Source organism: Vidua chalybeata, chromosome 2, assembly GCF_026979565.1.
Source record: "Vidua chalybeata isolate OUT-0048 chromosome 2, bVidCha1 merged haplotype, whole genome shotgun sequence".
Lineage (NCBI taxonomy): Eukaryota > Metazoa > Chordata > Aves > Passeriformes > Viduidae > Vidua > Vidua chalybeata.
Genome location: NC_071531.1, coordinates 80,656,489 through 80,676,968, shown reverse-complemented (window position 1 = coordinate 80,676,968; position 20,480 = coordinate 80,656,489). Strand labels below are relative to the sequence as shown.

General features: G+C 37.5%; 1 protein-coding gene across 2 annotated transcripts in view; it reads left to right on the top strand.

The window, feature by feature from the left end:
• The window catches only part of NOX4 (NADPH oxidase 4), a 96,423-nt gene that overhangs the window by 13,494 nt on the left and 62,449 nt on the right, over nt 1-20,480 (top strand). For both annotated transcript variants that reach the window (XM_053935219.1, XM_053935218.1), the window contains exons 6-11: nt 39-66; nt 1,675-1,747; nt 6,251-6,331; nt 10,297-10,525; nt 12,528-12,692; nt 12,823-12,885. In XM_053935219.1, coding sequence (XP_053791194.1) covers nt 39-66; nt 1,675-1,747; nt 6,251-6,331; nt 10,297-10,525; nt 12,528-12,692; nt 12,823-12,885 — 639 coding nt within the window. The remainder of the gene's footprint in view (nt 1-38; nt 67-1,674; nt 1,748-6,250; nt 6,332-10,296; nt 10,526-12,527; nt 12,693-12,822; nt 12,886-20,480) is intronic.

The following is a 20,480-nucleotide window of genomic DNA, read 5'->3' as shown; positions in this document are numbered from 1 at the left end:
ATGTTGATTTTATTTGTTTTTGCTTGTCTCTTTTTCAGGACCCGAGGAAACTACTTTTTGCAACTGGTAAGTCCCACAAAACTGAATGAGAAAAGTTTGCTGTTTATCATCGCTCTGCAGACAAAACTTATTTTGGTCCTGTATTGGCATGCTCCATTTATTGTATCTCAGCTATCTGGAGTTGTGTTATTTGTGTTAATATAATCTGGATTTGGTTATCCAGTAGTCAGGAGACAGGGCAGGAATTACATAAACCCAGTAGTACGATGAGCAGCATTTTCAAATCTGTTGTTGTACAGATGAGTCAGCAGAAATCCATTCGTTTCAAACAGAGATTCTCTCTAATATTAAAACCAAATTCCTAAATGATCCAATTTCTAGAAAAAGAGACAGAACAGAAAACCAGTCTTTTTGCTTCAGCTGGTTTATTTAAAGGCTGGTTGGGTTTCTGAGCAATCTAAACTGTTACATGGGAATCAGGCTTCAGCACTCATACAGAATAAATATATGAAGACATTTTTGATGCAGGAATTGAGAAGTGAGCAATGTTTGGGTATGTAGGGGCAGGCACCAGTCTGAGCTGTAGTGCTTCATAAGCAGATAAAGTTCCTTCCTGATGCCATCAGACTTTCTCCCTTATTTGGATCAAACATAAAAATCCTGACTTGGTAGCATTTAGGGCACAGTCAAATCAAATCTATGAACAGACAGCAATGGTTTTAGGTTTGTCAATCCCAATAGGTGTGCTGGATTTAGCAGCTGGTGCGCCAGTGTTTCCCAAAAACCCTAGGAAAGGTTTAGATCAGTTGAGAGAAGAGGAAGGGAGAAAGTGAACTGACAGAAATTGAGGTCAGAGTTATCCTAAATTTAAAATTACTCTGTTCACTCCCTGTCCTAACGACTGGTAATTAACATGTACTATTTGTGCTGAAAGGTAAGATTTGAGATTATCTCTCCTTCAACTTAAAAAAGACCTGAGGATAAACTAATTCTGATACAAGTCTTCATTTGAGCAGATGAGTCAAATCGTTAATATTTTTAACCTTTCCTTCCCAAGTGGTGTCTGCAGATCACTCTCACAGACCTTGCTCTATGGGCAACAATTTCAAGCATGATACAATGCCATGGAGGGTAATTTCAGGCTCTTCCCCATTCCAGAATGAAATGGGCTGGCAAAAAATTGTAGTGACAGCTTGCACAGAAATTGATTTGCTTGAAATTCTGTCCCTGTACAGGTTTTTAATTGTCATGATCAACAGAGTGTAGTGTTTGGAATAAAAAAAAGACAGAAGCTTGTACAGTCAGTCTTGCACATAAACAGTGTTTGTTCTTAGTTACCTGCTTAGACACAGATGTCACAATCAAAAGATGACAGGAGCAAAGGCAAATAGAAAATTGTGATGCATGGTGAAATGCAAGGAAAAAGGTATTTTTTGGGAATAGGGAAAAGGGGGAAGGAAGGGAAAAAGGAATTTTGGGAAAAGGGAAAAGGAAGGTGGGAAATTACATAAGAACTCTTCTTTCCTATCTGGTTTGATGCATGAGTTGTCCTCAAGAGATAAGTATATTCAGGAGTTTGATTGGATCATGATTTGTATGTCTAATTCCACTTAAAAGCTCATAGTAGACAAAGATACCTCTTCACAGTTCAAATGTAAGTTATGTCCTTTTTAGTTCCAGGTCTGACTGGAGTCATTATGGTGTTAGTATTATTCCTAATGTGTACAGCTTCCACATATGCCATCAGGTAAGATGTAATATGATTGTTATGCTAAAAAATGTCATTTCTGTAATCATATTCTTCTACTGACTAGAGTGTTAAAAATACCAGTTTTCTTGTCTGTTTTTTTTTCCTAGTTTACAGTAAAATTTTGTATGAAAACAATTACAAGACCTGATTGAATTGCCTTCTGAAAAAGTACTGTTTAATAATTGTGCTGAGTTAAAAATGTAGACCTTTAAAAATTTAAATAGTTCTTATATTCCTGGTTGTAGGGGAGGCAGTAAGCTCAGCAAATGGGAAGTTCTGTGCAGTGCATAAATTAGGTCCAGTGGAAGAAAAATAAGATCTTATTGTAATCTTAATTATTTTCACCAATTATTTGTGACAATAAATTGTAACAAGAAAAGTAATAAAACCCAAACAAAAAAAAAAAAAAAACCAAAACAAAACAAAAAAAAAACAAACCCAACCCAAACCCCCAAACTATCAGCAATGAAACAAACCAACACAAAACTATGCTACTGAAGTAGAACATTGCTTTTAAGAGTTCTGCTTCTGGTTGTCAGATATATTCTTTTTAACGTGAATTATATCAAGCAGCAATGCAGTATTGGCTCAGAGCAGCTGCTGGGTTTTCTAGGGGCTTGGTCCTCTGGTGGATTGACATTCTATAACAATGTTAATGAGCACATATGATAGTACCTGTGAGTGACTGGTACCTGGGGGGGTCTAGCCCAGTGTTGTAGTCTTTTTAAGGCTTGAATTCTGCAACTGAACATGTAAAAATAGCCCCTTCGTTTTTACAGAGGTTGAATTCACACTGTAAATGCATCACCTCAGTTCAGCAAACATGGAAGGATATATTAATTATGTATCTTCAAACATTAATGATGCTCCACTGATGTGAATTAGATATGTAGTTATGAACTTTGTTGAACTAATCTATCTTTCCTGAGTAGGTGCGTTACCTGGCAATGTTATCCCGTGATTTGAGAAAGTAGTTCAGCAAATACGTGTGCATTTTCAGTAGACAAGGCTTCTTCCAGGGCTGAGACGTTTCTGAGGCACTGCAGGCTACAGATGTGCAGGATTAGGCTGCTGCAGTGGATATAACATGGCTGCACATTACATGGTCCACACATGGCTCTGCTTGCAAAAGAACAACAGTTTTGGGAAGATGGAAAAATAAAATTATTACTTTACTCTGCAATATGAAGCCAGAACAAAGTCCTGTCTTCTTCAAAGCCAAATTAAAGTAGAAAAACATCAGGTATTAGTGATTGGGAAACTTAGAAAAATATATGTAGTTGTAAACATTCTTAGAAATACTTTTGGGGTTCATGCAACATCTTTTGAAGTTACATGTTTTTTAGTTCCTTCCACAGTTACTGTAAGTGCAAATATTTTCCCAGCTTTCTGCCATCTAGCCAGCAGAATCAAAGCCCTAGTAGAGATAATCTGCATCTCCTGTTACCCTAGCAATAATTCTTACTTGGAAATTTTATCCTGGCTTCTCCCTCAGGCTTAGAGCTCAAGCTTGTCTTTATTATAGTGTTTTCTCCTAAGGAAACAAGCTGCTGCATGCATTTCTATGTCCCTTTTCAATCTCTTTCCCTGTGGATTCTCACGTGCCATATGATGTTCACTGTCTATCAGAAACAGAGCTTTTTAAAAAGTATTTCAGAGGCTGTTATAGTCTTGGATTTCAGTCCTAATCTGCTCTTGCACACTGACCTGCTTGGTGATTTCTTCCTTTGTATGTTCTTCCTGAATTTGTTCTGTGCATGAGTATGCCTCTGTTTTCCTGACTTTTCAGTAAACTGTGGAGATAAGTATTAGAAGGACTGAATTAGCTGCTAATGTTTTAAAATGATAAAGTGATTATTAGTTGAAAAATTTTCAAAATTTTTGCCATGCTATACCTGAGAATTAGACCAACATTTTTTTGTTCAGTAGTTGTTTTCAGTAGGGTTATGAAATTATCAGAAAACACAATAAATCCTGTCAATAAATGTTGACATTTCTGACAACTTTAAAATTAATGATATTTAAGATTTGGAAGTTATGTATTTAAAATAACATTAAGAAATAAGGTGTTGCAGTGCAACCTATTTTTGTAACCAAATATTCTAGTCTTCAATTTCATCTTCTAAACTGCAGCATATTTTTCAAAATTGTCTGTAACAGGATTAAAAATAATTTTCTAGAACTGTGCTGCTTAGTGTGTCTCTCTAAAGCATGATAAATTCCTCTTACATTTCTAAGTAAACTAACTCTTTCAGGTCTTCATCTGCAAAATTCTAAAGTAGGTTAACCAAAATTAAATATTCAACTTACCTCAAATTTTCAGGACTTTGCATTCCTAAGAAGTACATCCATTCTGTGAATAATGTCTATTTTAAGCCCTAAGAAGGTAAAAAAAGTAAACGTTCTGAAGAGCTGTAAAAATTCATGTGTATCAATAGGAAGATTATTGACTATATTGGAATACTAATGTAGTTATCTGTAAGACACACAGTTTAAGGATACAAGTAAGAAATACATAATTATTACAGTGCTTCATGGTAAGAGGTTCAAGGATTTACATATCCGTATAATTTAAGGAGGTAAGTTCAGAGGGCCTGCTCACATTTAGGGCAACTTGATACATGTGAGGAACTAGAATTTTATAGTAGAGATATCTGTAGGAGTGCTGAAAGAAGAATAAAATGCTCAACGAGCTGGAAGCTGACATTTAGATGTATTCAGGAAAGAAGTGTACAGTAATTTTAATCAGTAGCAATAATTAGCTGTTGAAAGCAACATGTCAAAAGCAGTCCAGGGATTGACTTTTCATCACTGAAATTTTGAAAAATTGGTGCATTCTGAAAAAGATGCTTAAGAGCCAATAAAACATTTCAATGTGCAGCTTTTAGTATTATAGCATGAAACCAAATTAAACCAGAACTCCAAGACCTGTCCTTGTCCCTTCTCATGGTATCGGGGTTTAGGCCATCTTTAAGGTCCCATTCTAGGATTCTATGATCTGTTTTGAGACAGAGGGTCTGTTTTACTCTTTTTGTGCCTTTCAATCGTGCTTCCACTCTGCACACCATTGTTCTTATTTTCTTCTTACTGATGATTACTCCCACAACTCCTCACAGATACTGATGAGTGACTGCATGAAAATGACTCCCAGGGTGTGGGGAGTTAGAAAAGGCTTGAGTAGCTTCAAGGAGGAAAAAGTGTTAACATAGTGCTGACTGAGTGCGGACTGGCAGGGTGGAGGGGGGATTTCAGAGTCCCTTGCTGTTGCTGTATTCCTTTGCTTCCTTTTTCCTCCTTTGCTTCCTTCCTTGTTATTTTGCTGGCTTGGATTTTGTTTTGGTAAACCTTGGATTATCAAAGTTATTTTTCCTCTCTTGAGGAAGAAAACAAGTAAGTCATATAATAACAGAAACAAATGCAGTATATATTTCAGTTGTATTGAAGGAAGAGCAGTTAGCTGGTTCTGTAGAAGACCATAGGAGGGAAAAAGCTCTGAAAAAAAAAAAAAAAAAGAGGTTAGCTGTGTCAGAGGAATAGCTTCTTAAACCATGTTCTCAGAGCTAAAGATATTTTTTATTTAATAATTGTTTTGGTTTATGAATGGGAGTAGGTTCTTTGGTTTTAGAAAGGACTCTTCTACCATTCTGTGTAGTGTGAGAGGTATGTTTGCGTGCTGTGAAGTAATGTATTTTCTTAGCCATTTGGTTGTTTTTTTTGTTAGTAACTATTTTACTCAAAAAAACCCAAACAAGCTTAACAGAAAACAGTTCCAGATGGGCATTTTCTTTGCTCTGGGTTCTTTTTATATTGCCTAACAAATTACTGATAAAAGGAAGTCGCCTTCACCTCTCCTGATCTGACAATGATAATGTTCTTATTCCTCCCAAGACCATCAGTCCTGGAGCAGTAATGTATGTGGCTTCCTGCCCTGAAAATTCTCCTACCGTGCTCTTGTTGTCTCCTTGCTGTAGGCCTTATTCTTCCTGTATCTCCTTCCACTCCATACCCTCACAAGCTTTTTATCCTTTCTGCTGGCCCTTCTGCTGCTGTCCATGCTACCTGTATGTGTGCTGCAGTCTTAGTGACACATTAAACTGTATTGGGGCAGGGAGAATGCAAGGTGACACTCACTGTAAGGAGGTTGAGTTTTGAGACAGGAGGTGGAAGAACTATTCCAGCTATAAGGATCTCGTGGAGACTAACTAGGACCTGTGAAAGCAGTCGAGTCTCCCAGTTTCAGAAGAGTTCTCCATCTGGCTCTGTACTTCTACACCCTTACCTCTCCTTCTCAGCTTGTTACTTCTGTGTCAGTCATTTGTTCTTCTCAACACTTAATTGTGTGCAAGTACAGTATGCCTGTGGGAAGAAAACATTCTGGGCTTTGACTATTTTGCATAACTGTGCAGTGTATAATGGTGTCCTGTGTGCACAGGTCTGCTTTTATTAGCAGTGATTTCATCTGAGTTGAAACAGTGTTGAACCATGGTTTATTCTTTTCAGGGTTTCAAACTATGACATCTTCTGGTATACACACAACCTTTTCTTTGTCTTCTATATGCTGCTGATGCTGCATGTTTCTGGGTAAGTAAATGGAAAATACTCTTCCTTTTCCTGAAGCACAACCTGAAAGAGCAGTTTTCTTGATTGCTGCCTTTCCCGATCTTGCTTGAGCACAGTGGGCCAACTTTGGGACAAGACGTTGTCCTCTGTTGTGTGATTAAATAAAGATCAGGCTGTAGCTTGAAGATTTGTGTGTGCTATAGCCACCTAGCACAAACTTCTTTACTTTCAAGATTATTCCTTTTCCATTTCCATTGCTTGATGTTTAGTGAGAAATCAAGAAAACATAGTTTCTTTTTCTGCCCTCTCTTACCTGTTAGCTGAGACAAGAATATGAAGCAAAATTGCTCCTCCCTTGCATTTTCCTTTCTGCCTTCCTTTTTGACTCCAAAGGAGAGGGAAGGAATGGCGTCTCCTTGATTACCTCTTTCTCTTTGATTACAAATTTTCCTAGTTTTTCTTCCTTTCGCAAACATCAGACCAGTGTTTATGTGCCATGAAGCTGATGGTCAGATCTATATCAGGCACAAACAAACTGAGCTCTGTTGCAAGGTAAAGCATCTTCGAGAAGTTACAACCTATGTCTGTGTGGGTTGGGGGTTGGACTAGGTGACCTTTAATAGTTCCTTCTAACCCAAACTATTCTATGATTCTGTGAAAATCTGTTGCATTAACATCTCTGAAGTTTCCTTTGTGGATGTAGATGCAGAGTGTAGAGAAGGAAAGGTGTATTTGAATGAGGTGTTTGTTTCTTCATGTCATCAAATGTCTACTGAAACACAGGGTGCTTGAGTGTGTGACAGTGAGCCCTTCTGCTTAAAGTAAAATTGGAAAGGCAATTAGGCCTAGCAAGACCATGGTAAGAATACATTGTTGAATAAAATATGCTGTTAAAGAAATAATGAGTTCAAAACAATTGAAACTTCTAGACACTATTCCAGTTCTCAGTGAGTTTGTTGGGTTTTTTTTGGGGTTATTGTTTGTTTTGGGGGGTTGTTTTTGTTTTTTTTTTTTTTTTTTTTTTTTTTTTTTTTTTTTTTTTTTGTTTTTTTTTTTGTTTTTTTTTTTTTTGTTTTTTTTTTTTTTTTTTTTTTTTTTTTTTTTTGTTTGTTTTTTTTTTTTTTTTTGTTTTTTGGTTTTTGGTTTTTGGTTTTTTTTTTCCAATGCCATAGCATTTGTTTATAGCTGGGGAAGATGGATCTAACCTGTTCTCCCCATCCTAGGCCAGGATGAATTTTTTGAAATTATTCCTGACAGGTGTTTGTCAAATTCTTTAAAACATCTGGTGACTGAGATCCTCTAACCTCCCTAGGCAGTCTGTTCCAGTGATTGCCTTAGGGGTACTTTTCATGTCCAGTTTAATTAATCTCCTTCACGGTGTTGTCCTTTGCCCATTGTTTTCCTAACCATGTTCCATTTACTAAGTTTGCAGACCAAGGCTGCAGTAATACAGCAAGCATTGAACAGGCTTATTCTGGTACACAGCCTCCTTAGTACTGAATTACAAAGGTATTCAGTGTAAATCTGAAAGAACTGAGTGTCAGAAGTGGGAGAGGAATGAGTCATGGAGAGTGGGTGTCAGTTCAACTTTAAGATGCCTAAATGTAGGTCTACATGTTTTCTCAGTGTCTTTCCCATTATGATCTAATGAGTTCTGATAAATATAGCCAATGGAGCCTGAAGGATGCTTCACGTAATTTGCTGTTTCAGAGATCTATTCAGGTGAACTGGATTGATTCCTGGCTCTGTTAGTGATATTGATAAGATCAATAAGACATGGCCCAAGTTGCATGAGGGGTTATTTAGACTTGACATTAAGTAAAATTTCTTCACCAAAGGGTTATCAGGCACTGGAACAAGCTGTCCAGGGAAGCAATAAAGTCACCATCCCTGAGAGTATTTAAGAGATTTCTAGATGTGCTGCTCAGGGACATGGTTTAGTGGCAAACATGGTAATGCTGGGTTAACGGTTGGACTTTACGATCTTAGAGGTCTTTTCCAATCTAAACAATTCTATGATCTCTTTTGAGAATAAAGGAAGCTTAGATATCCATGCTTAGGTGCCCAAATTATTCCTGTGTGAGATGTCTTAGAGATTTGCAGATGCATAGCCACTTACTGTACAGAGCAAGGCATTTCCCATGGCTGCACAGGCAGGTTGACTGAGGTTTTACGTGTCTTAGGAGTAAGGGTATTTTCACAGTATTGCTGGATTCTTGTTTTGTTTCAAACTGTTGTAGATATGTTCTTACATATGTTGTAGATATGTTCTTTCTTCAGATAACCAACCACTTCTCAGCAATATATAAAGTGATGTCATTCATCTGTTGTATGTTAGTGGTTTGTTTGTTCAGTGCAGAACTCAACCTTTCTGGGCACTGATCTTGGATGTGTAAGGCTTGGCAGCTTCAGAAATGGGAGTTATTGAGCTGCTGTTAACAGGCAGCTTTGCGATCCCTGTTTGCCTCTCAGTTAGCATGTTTATAATAAGTTAAATAAACTGGAGATCACTGGAGGGGATGCTCATGTTTGCAGCTACTCTCAAGGCAATCCTCTTTGGGGATGTGCTGAGAAGAGAGAAGCTGTGGGAGTTGCTGGCAGGCATGCATGCAAGGAAAAATACTACATAGGCTTTGACTTCCAGCTAAATCCATGAGGCACTATAATATTTATGGAGCAGGGAACTAGCATAATGCTGTGGGTATCTGTCACTTTGCCAATATGTGGTGACCGGCAGTGATGCCAGATGCAAGTGATAGGCATGATTGAACAATAAATGCAGGCAGAAGCATGGGTGTAGTTGCAAGGACACTTCCCAAATGATTCTCCCAGGGTCAGATGGAATTTAAGAGTGAACAGGCTTAACTTCCAAGCTGACATGATTCACTAGACCATGTAGGAAGCTTGTTACTAGCTGTCAGGACTGCATTTTTGTAGGGAAGATTGCCAGTAGCCTGTCAGAGTCCATTTAGGTTGGGAATATTGCAGATGTCCTAGTTCTCTTTCTTTTGAGTTAAGCTCTGTTGCTGCTGCTGCTGCTGTGTGTATATTGAGGAGAGGAGGGGGGAGCACCTGTCCTTATGTTTGGTTGTATACTTGAGCTCAGCCTTCATAACAAGGCTTAGCACTCAAGGCAGAGCACTCAAGACTTAGCTCTCAGTATGCCTCATTTCCCACCCAGCACCATCCTCTACAGGTGTTATTCAGCATTTTTTTTTTAATATTTTTCTTTTTACTGTCATCAAATATAGGTTTGGAAACAGGTAGTACTTCTGAGGAATTTTATTACAACTATTATCTGTTCTTCCCTGTTTTCAGTGATTCATTCATGTGCTGAGATATCCCAGAGTGTCTGAGGTTTCCAATTCTTTCTTCAGAGATTCTAACTGCAGCTTCAAAGGTCTCACTTCATTTTACTGTAAATTTAACTTAGCTTGAGGAAAAATAAAATAAGGATTGACCTCATAAAATAATTTGCAAGGAAGGTTCCTTGGCTACCGTGTAGGACTTTCTTTTTTCCTTCTATTTGTATGCAAACATGATAAACACCAAGTAGTGGGAACATTTCTGCAGTTTATGATTTGGCAACTTAGACCACTACTGCTACAAGATTGCCTTAAAAACAGGGCTTGCTGACTGTAGAGAGGATGAGTGAAAACAGCCTGTGTGTGATTGAATTGGAAATGTGATTATTTATTTTTTTTTAGGCCCCCACAATATTTTCTCAATTTCAAGCAGTATTAAGCTTGAGGCTGTTCAGTGGGGGAGTGCCAAGTGAGCTGGAAAAGTTAAACCTTGACTCAAGTGACAGAAGGCTCTCTTGTTGCAAAGTTTCAATCTCATTGAAAGTCCTGAAGGCAAACAGAATAAAATTTCTAACAGAAGATGAGGCTTGTGACTGCTTTCTGAAGTCCTCTCTGAATGAAGATAAGTTGTTTGTTATTTACTGTTACTTCAGTGTCTTTACTATTTTTATTTTCCTGTAGGGGAGTGCTCAAGTATCAAACCAACTTAGAGGAACACCCTCCTGGTTGCTTTAATCCTAACAAAACGCTCCGACAGAATCTGACTGTGCCAAAGGCTTTTGAAGAGCTGTTTCCTGACTATACTACAGAGCCTTTCCCAGAGGACCTACCAGTACCAGAACCCTTTGTACAAAATAGCTTTATGAGAGTTTGTTCCGAGGAACCCAAGTTCCAGTCGCACTTCCCAGAGGTCTGTATGGTCCGACATTTCAGGTATTAAAAGCCATGCCAAGCCTTTCAGTCAGCCATAACCACTAATTATTGCTTTTCCAGACCAGATGTTTTAATACTGGAAAATATTATTAAAACCTTTTGAAGCATTCAATGATTTGGTGGGGAATAATCTGTATTTAACCCTGAAGTGCATTACAATGTGGTGCATGGAACAGGGAGGGTGGAAAAATGTCAAGAGATTGGTTGTAATGTTCTTTTTTGAACAACACCATAAGGGATGTATTGATCCTGCTAAAAATGTGATTTTACAGCATAACATTTCAGAACAAACATTTATATAACATGTCATGAGGTCCATTTGTAAGCATTGTGTGGCAGTGGTTAATTGAAATAATCAAGCTCCATTTGTTCTCTTTTTTACCATGTGGATGAAAGTCCTAATACTCATTTCTGCGTTGCAGTTGGTTGTGGTTTGGCTTTTATAATCTGTTATTTGCAGACAGACATGTTTTATATGTGGCATGGGTAAATGAGTATGATGAGAGTGGGGACCGAAAAGCCTTTTCTTTTTCAGTTTTCCATTTTCCTTTTGATTCTTTATGTTTTGTGGCAGCAGCTTTTCTTCATCCAGAATTTTCTCTTTTCTTTTGAGAAAAGATGGGCTGGGTTGTGTTGGCAAGTAGCCTGAGGAAGCTTGCAAATATGGAGTTCATGAGTCCAAGGCCCATCATTCAAAATGTTCCTATAACAGACCCCACAGGAGTTCCCCTTTGTTATTATCATAGTTGTTTTCTGTTGAACATGTGTCCCCCTTACTAGCTGCACTGGGGACCCATTTTTCTATGGAGTATGTAATCCTAATGAGAAACAGTTAATTCTACATTGAATTTCTCCAACAAAGCTCTTTGGATTGGTATTTTGTTGTGGTAATACTCCTGAATTATAAGCATCAGTGGCTCCATATGACCCACAGGGCAGCAAGGAGCCCTTCTTAAGGGCTTAATATGCCTGCTTTAGAGCCATTAGTGGGAAAGGAGTCATGGAAAGAAATGGCCACTCAGTGTTCTCCTGGCAGCTTTGAAACGCTGTTTGGGACTTTTTTGGATTTGGAAATACTGTGATACCAAGTTTAAGTAAAAAAAAAAAAAAAAAAAAAGCTGTGAGCTACTAAAACTTGTAGGTCTTTTTTATTGAAAGTAAATGCTCTGCTAGTTTCAAGAGATGTTGATGTGTAATGTCAGAAATCGGGAAGGGAGGGAAGATGGATGAGGGCTGAGGGGCACTTCAGTGCCAGAGCTTGAATGACTGAGCAGATGTGGAATTAGTAGATAAGTCTGCCATAAGCTATTGGTAATTGACTCTTACGATGGGGTTTAGCTGAGCAGCTGCAAATGTCTCCACCTGGAATAGGTACCCAGGACTTCCCATATAATCAGTGCAGAGAAATGGGTATTTCCAGGGCATTTTCTGTCTAGCATACACATCTTCCTTGGGAGCAAATGGATTGTGATTCAGAAGTGCCCGTTTCTCTATGTTATCTATGATTTTACACTAGTTTAATATCAGCATAATTTCTTTAGCACAAGGCAGCTTTCTTTGGTTTCTACTTGAATCTGAGGTGACTATAAGAAGGTAATAGTTAAATAATATTGGAAGTCAGACAACATTTTTCCATAAATGTTAACCAATTTTATAGTACTCTGGTCTGTGTAGGTACTGTTTCTTTCATTGCTGAAACCAGCTGCAATCTAACTACATCAAACCATAATAACATGGTAGCAAATGACATCATTAGCTTTTTTTTTTCTGATGAGTTTTATGATTGAAATTGCTGGTGCTTGTGGGTGATGCTGCTGGTTAGACTGATTAAGGCTTCAGAACATTCTTGGGTTTCTGCATGTAGAGAGAGGCATGGATGTTAGATGTGAAGTGAGATCCTGAAAGCACTCATGTAGTTCTGAAAACAGGAGACAGAAAGTTAAAAGTCTTTGAGGTATGATATTTTTGTTCCCCCTTAGACCTGGTTCTGGATTTCTGGACCTCTGTGCCTGTACTGTGTGGAGCGGCTGTACCGCTACATCCGCAGCAACAAACCAGTCACAATCACCTCAGTAATAAGCCACCCCTCCAATGTCCTTGAAGTCAGGATGGTGAAAGATGACTTTGAAGCAAGGCCTGGTCAGGTGAGTTAATGTGGCCCTGAGAAACCACTTGGCTTTCATGTAACATTATCTGTAGGGATGGCTATTACTTTATAAGTACTAGCCTGTCACGGAATGTTTTCAATGTATCCTTTCTACCACTTTATTTCAGTATGTTATTCTCCACTGTCCAAGAGTGTCTGCCCTGGAAAGCCATCCATTCACTCTTACAATGGTAAGAAATAGTGTTCTTTTCTGTACTTTCTCTTTTATTTATATTTGGTAAGCAAATGGTCTTTCTTTCTCTCAAGGTGATAATTCTCTCCAACAGAGCTCATGTTTCATTTATAAGGGTACCAATGAATATGAAATGTCATGATTATTATGTGTGACAGTACTCAGTACATATTTAATTTTCTCCACTGTTGAGAAAAAGATAATGGGAACTTTTTTCAAAGTCTTCCATAAATGAAAACCAATAATAAATAAATCCATTAAAAATCCATAAATAAATCAATAAAATCTATGTGATTTTGAAAATTCTTTTATAAAAGAAGTTTCAGCCGTATTTCTAGACCTTAATACAGAAGGGGCACAAATTGTTATGAACTTTTACCACCTTTCTTTTTCAATGAGAACACATTTCTGTGACTGCCTTTTTCAAAGTTAGAAAAACATCAAGTTAAAAAAAATAAGTTTCTAAAATTGTCTTCTGATTTATTCTTATATTAAGAGATTTATTGGTGACTTAAGGTGATGTACCAGTGAGGTCATACAATGTTAGGATTGCTACTTACTCAGTTGGTCTAGAACAGGAACTGAAACCTGTGGAGACAGACTGGAATAATATGCAGTTGTGTTCTCTGGGAGTACATAGTGCAGAGACCTGGTAGATTCTGCTAAAAAAATCACTGTACTGACTGGCTATATTGTTACAAAAGCAGAGTATGAGGTTGAATATTAGTGGCAGCCTTTTCTTTCCAATGGAAGTAAATGCTTTTGGATTGCCTGAATTGGACATTCTTCTTCAAGAAGACCATGGAGATAAATGTTCATGTGTAATTGCTTTCTTTGGACTGATAACTGATACTTTATTCCTATTGAGTTATAGCTAGTGCTGTGGAGCAATTGAGATGTTTTTATGCTAGCTGATATTCCAAGGGCACAGCCCGGTCCAGTTCTTTGGGTTTGTGGGGTGTTTTTTATTGTTGATTTTTAATTTACTTATCTTTTTTTATTGTTGATTTTTAATTTACTTATCTGTATGCTGAGCTAGGAGTTACAGGGGAACCCACACTGGATTCCATCCAAAATCAATTTTGGTGCTGTAAATCTAGGAACGAATCTCACTTAAGGGAAGGTGACTCTGTATAGCTTGGTGAAGCATTCATTACACTTTTGCGAAGTTTTCATGGCTATTCAGTTTCCCAGTACAAACCAGAGAAATGTGTTATTTATCTGTTGTTAATGGAAGTAATCACTTTTAAAATTGTCCTCTGTATAGTCCACAAAGATAACTTGATATGGAATGCTGAAAAATTGCATGCATATATGAATTTATGCAGAATGGTTTAGTCAGAACTTATTTACATCTTTTTTGTTACATTAGTAATTGGACCATAAATTTCAAGAACTTAATTTTAAGTCTTGGGTAGCCGTTTCCACTAATTTTGCCCTAGTATAGCTATAGAACAGGTCTGTACCAGTGGGCACATCTTATTTAAACATTAATCTTAAAACATCATGTTCCTAATTTCTCACTGTCCATCTCAGTCAAAATTAATATGATGGTAATAATTTGATCATGATTAGTAAATGCACAATTTGGAAACTGGGACCCTTATTATAAAGATTTAGTCTTCTTGTATTGGGACACTGCTAAAACAATGGAATTTGTGGTTTTAATTTTTAGAAATAATGTCATAAAAAAATTTGGCTTGGTTGAGATGACAATTTTTGTCAGAGAAGAGACACAGACCTACTGGGTGAGGTCATAAGATGAAAATGAATTAGATGTTAGATTTCTTGCATGATTTGAGAATTTCATCCAGTATTTAAAATAGCATAGTATGAGAATGCATGTTATGAAAAATTATGAACTTCTAGAGCTGGGAGCTATGGAAAATAGATCTCTTGTTATGAATTTGAGTTTTCTTAGTGAACATAAGTAAGTCATTTATATACAGATAATATGCAGTATATTTTCAATATATAATTGTAGTTGATAAATTACAGTTTGTATAAGTTTTACAACCATGTATTAAATATGTAACATTAAAATTAGCAATTTCCACTCATGCACAATGCATTGTATTTTAGGTAGGTAATACTAGACCAGGCAATTTCTGTTCATGCTCAATGTTTTACACTTTTAAGTGCAGTAATATCCTTCAGCATAACAGCATATCCTTCAAGATCACATATATATTCTATTACATGATATGAAGTTATCATTGAGTTGCCACAAGCGTATTTTACTACAACTTTAACTGTACTGGAGAAAGGCTGTCATTGGGTAAATGACTTTTACAGCATAATGAGGATTCTAAGTGTCTAGATCTATGACAATCTTTTTACCCAGCCTAAGCAAGGACACATTTCCATGTGTCCTTCTAGGTCAGAGAATATGGTGTGGCCTGATGTCCTGCTTAGAAAGCCTTTTTGTTGTTTAACATGATGCTAGGCATGGGACAATGCTTGTAGAATGTGTAGGCAAAAGCTTAACTCAATTGTTTTTCCACTCCTATCTGATCTACTTGTAGCTCCGAAGCACACTGGAACACTACTACTGCTTCTTTTGTTGAATGATCATAATCCCTGGGTTATTTTTATAGTTTGGTGATGGGGTGAGTGGCTTAGATCCACAGTAAGAAATTCATTAAAGGTGTGCGTAGCTTCAGGTACTGGAAGTGCACTGCAGCAATGACTTCAGCAATGACTGCAGCAGAGCTGCGGGGGAAGACTGCAGTCTGCTTCCTGGCACTGTTGTCTTGCTTAGAGTCATAGAATACTTTGGTTGGAAGGGGACCTCTAAAGGCCACCTAGTCCAACCTCCACTGCAGTAAGCAGGGACATCTTCAACTAGATCAGGTTGCTCAGAACCACATCCAGCTCAGGGATGTTGAATGTTTCCAGGAATAGGGCATCTGCCGGCTCTCTAAGCAACCTGTTCCAGTGTGTCACCATCCTCACTGTAAAATATTTCTTCCTTACCTCTAGTCTAAATCTACCCTTTTTCAGTTTAAAACCATTACCCTATGTCCTATTGCAACAGGTCATACTAAAAAGTCTGTCTCAAGGCCTTATGTGATGTTCTGTTCACACTGGTGAAATATCTCACTGTGCCTAGAGCATGCTTAAGAGACAAGAAATGACCATTGCAGGCATTGTACTCCTAAATGTGGGTAATAACCTTAAGTGGAAAGGAAGGGGTGAGTCAGCATGAAGGAGTTGTGGACACATTTTACTAGTCCCTTCCCTTTTTGAGGTTGTGTAATATTTACAGTTTAGCTCAGTTTCTTACATAAGACCAGGGTGGAGGAATACACAGGGAGGCTGTGTAAAGGCACTGAACTCACTCCCATTCCACTCTGTCAAATCCCCCATGTGTTTTGCTCAGAGCCAGAGGGAGCTCTGAATTGTAACCAAGTGAGCATAAAGAGTCTTTATTCTTTTTGCCCCCTGCCTTTGGGTGCTTTACATTTATAAGGTCCCCTTGAGCCTTTTGTTCTCCAGAAGTGACAGCTGAACAGTCACAGCTCTCTCAAACTTTGTGGGAGATGTGTCCCATCATTATCTTCATGGCCTTTGTCTGGACTCTCTGCTGTATGTTCTTGTCTCTCTTGTAGTGAAGAGCCCAGCACTGGACACGGGTCTCAAAGTGTGGCTTCACCAGTGCTGAATAAAGGAGGATCACCTACCTCAACCCTATGGTAGTGTCACTTGTACTTTCTGAAATTCAGACACTTGGAAATACCAGCTTTCTCTCATGAGCAGTGCAATTTCCATTTCTGAAGTGTTTCTACTGTTTTTTGTTCACTAGTGACTTTGTACTCACTAGTGTGACTCCTTATCTTTAGGAAGTCTGGGAAAGGTAATGAAGAGCTGGCCCAACATTTGGGATTCCTGCAAGTGACCTGCTGGACACTTCTAAGTAGTGCACAGTGGGCCATTTACTTCATAGTGTCTTCATTGCTCCATTGTTCTGATTTCATTGCCATAAAAAGCTTTCTTTTTAGCATGTTTTATAATGCTTTTTTCACTGATTTTTTTACACAACTGTACATATCTGTTACTGTGCTATGTAAGACAGTGTTAGTCACATTTTCAGTCCTGTTTGCCCTCATGTCCAATTTAACTATTTTAGGTAGGGTAATTTAATTATTTTAGAGTATTATTGCATCTTAGAATTGAATTTGAGCAGAACACGGTCAGTTCCAGGATATTTTTATCTGTAGTGAGGAGAATTATGTTCTGTATATAAATACTTTAGTTGAGTGTAAATGGACAAATTATTTTTGTGTGTTTTTCCCTTGATGAACTCTTTTAAAGAGATTTGTCTTTCAAATCAAGTGCGAGATTTGGTCTGGAGATCAGACGACCCAGAGAAACATGCTCTTCTTCTGAAACTGACATTTCTTTACCCATTTTGGAGGAAAGTGTGGAAATTGTCTGCTGTGGGATGCAGTTTAAATGTAATTGTCTAAATCAATCTTTAGAGACCTTGAGGTTTTTTTCTTTTTTTTTTTTTTTTTTTTTACATTTTGGAGAATGTTAATTTCCTTCAACTCCATCATACATTTTCCCTCTGGTGTTGAGTTCCCTCTCTTTCCAGACACTTTACTGTGTTACTGTGATACTGGTGATTTGCAGCAGGATGAATCCATGACTGCATGCTTCCCCCCCTTTTTTTTTTTTTTTTTTTTTTTTTTGCTAATGAATGGCATTGGAAGCAGAGTCCTATTTAGACTATATAAGTTAGTGTCTTAAGTGTCTTAAGTCACTTTTTCTACTGTGTTTCTGGAATTTCTTGCATTAGCAAGCAGTGATTAATAGTAAGCCTCATGGAAATAGCCTTGTGTTTTGCAGATTTTAAGTGCTTCATAAGATGTCCTGAATTCTCTCATGAGGTCTCTGCTGAATCCACTACAGAGTCCAAAGCACAAACTCTCATAAGCTGCAGTTTAGACCACTTGGCTATCAAAAGACTGGTATCTATGCCCAGCAGCTCATAAAGCTTGGTAACCTTGTTATTTCACTAGCGTTGATTTTCTTGTGCCAAAGGGAGGTAGGAAACAATTACATCACTTCATTTAAAATTTAGACTGTAACAGACCTTGAAATCAGGACAAGAGGTGAATCCTTCTAAATTTGGAGATGGCTCAGATCTGAGGTTTGGTTTGGGAAAATTCTGTTTTGCAACAAACATCCATAATTGCAGCATCAAATAATCTGTTATTCCAAAGTTTTGATAGTTTTAGCTGTCACTGGCTGCTGTCATGCCCCTGTTTCTTCCTTGGAGCTAAAGTCTGAATATCCTGAAGTTTCCTTTGTTGCTTTTTCTTTTCTTCAGTTGACACATACATGTATCTAAAGATACTCCTGTTGATATTTAAACATAGGTAGCTTGCATAAACACTTGCTGAGCTTTTCCTATGTCTGTATAAGATGTTCTCTGCATATCCACTGATTAGTAGCTTCATGAGATAGAGTTAAAAGAGACAGGTGGCTTGGAAGTGGCACATAAAAAGCAAAAAATCAAAACAAGCCAAGCCAAAGGTCTCAGCCTTGAGACTCCAGGGCTTTATGAAAGATGTGCTTTATAAATAATGTGGGAGATTGCTTCTTCAGACCCTCTAAAGAGTTTTGGCTCTTCATTCAATGTCTAGATCCCAGTTCTGGTAACAGCTAAGCAGTGATCAACTACTGGCAACAAGAGGCTTGAAACATTCTTTGAAACTAGAAATTTTGTCCTGTGTCAGAGCTCTGACCTCCCCTACTTTAGTGCTGCATTTAATCTGCTTTTAAATCCCATTAAAGTAGAAACTGGAAGAATCTGGTAATAAAAAGCTCCAAGAAGTTCTGCCCTTTTTCTGGTTCTCCATATTTTTGAGCAGATGGTTAATTTGAAGCAGATCACATCAGGAGGATTTGTAGTGCAACATCTTCCTTCCTTTCCTTCCACATACAGTTCTGTATGAGTAAGAAAACTCCAGAGGGAGGATGGTATTTGTGCATTTTTTAACAAGTCAAAACTGAGTTTTTAGGAGAGGATAAGTTTGCATATGCAGACGCACTCAAATCCAAATATATATTATTAAAGAAGAATACTCACTTGATTAATATCCAAATAGTAGAGTAATATTGAATCCCAGGCAGAGAAACTTTTAAATCCATTAACCATCTTAGGGTAAATAGAAAAATTACCTGGGAGGTTTCTGAATGTTATATACTGTACCTAAAATCCCAGAGCTATTACTTAATCACAGATTTTCTACCTTTAAGTGTTTTGTTTAGGTTTGATTTTTTTTGTAGATTGAGTTTTCCTTGTTACCTCTGCATCTCCGTTGAAGTCCATTTAGTATCTGGATTTAGACATGATGGGATTACAAGGTGGTAGCACTGATCTGTACATTTTATGTTTTTGGGCATGATTCCTTGTCAGAAAAATCTCAGCAAATTTTATACTCAGTATAAACAACATCAGAAGTAGCACATTTGCTTTTGTAAAATAAAACCAATGTTTTGTGGACCCAGAGTTGTCTTTATCCCTGGATAATCCAGGGTTCATTTAAAATCAGTGAAAATCTTAACAGTCTAGCAGTGAAATTTTTGCTCTAAGCTTCTTTAAGCCAGAAATTTTGTACTGCATAAGGAGATGATGGAGAAACATGTGCCCTGCATTGTAAACTTAAGAAATAAACTATCCACAATGGAAAAAGCCTAGGGGCCAAATTCTGAAATACTTCATAAAAAAATGGAAAAATTGTTGGAAGGTTGCCTGAGTAAAAAGTATGTAAGGACATCAAGAGCTAAGTTCATACTGTCAGATAAATACAATAAAAACAAAATCTAACATGATGACATTCTAATAAGATTTGTTAAATATCTTGTGCAAATAGTTATGAAACTTGTCTTTATGAGATGATTTGCAGAGTGTTTAGGGAAATTGTGAAGTATCTTGCTGGCAGACTAAAGAAATCCCTAGAGCTTGTCTGCTCTTCACAGAAGTAGAAGAGTATCTAGCAGCTGTTTGATGAAGAATTTAAGTAAAACAAAAATAGAATAGATTAATATTGCAGATGTCTTTAGTACTTCCTTAGACTTGTTTGTTTGGATTGGGGATTAATAGTTGTGGGGTCTGTATAAAAACCCTATGTAAACCCTGACTTTTATTTAAACTTTCAAATCTGACTCTTTCAATGAGAAGGGAACACAGAAATTGTTACAGTCAAGTTCACTAAATCCCAAGTTCTCCTTCAGCAGAATCTTTAAACAGAAGGTGGCAGATCCCTCTAATCAGCATGGTTTGAGTTTTTTTGATTCGATGAAAGCAAATTTACAGTACATAATAAGCATGCACTGACTTCAGCAGAGAAATGTGTTTTCTCCCATCAGAGATAGTGCTTTTAGTTTAGCTGCTGTCAGGTTCGAGCAAAGTCTAGGAACTGCAGGAGAACATCAAAATAAAACAAACAAATAAAACCAATGACCTCCCCCACACAAACAAACAAACAACAAAAACAAAACCTGAGCACAAGCTTTAAGCATGAATACAGTTAACATGTGGACAAAATACTAGAGGAAATTAAGTGCCTTGCCTCTTGCTGT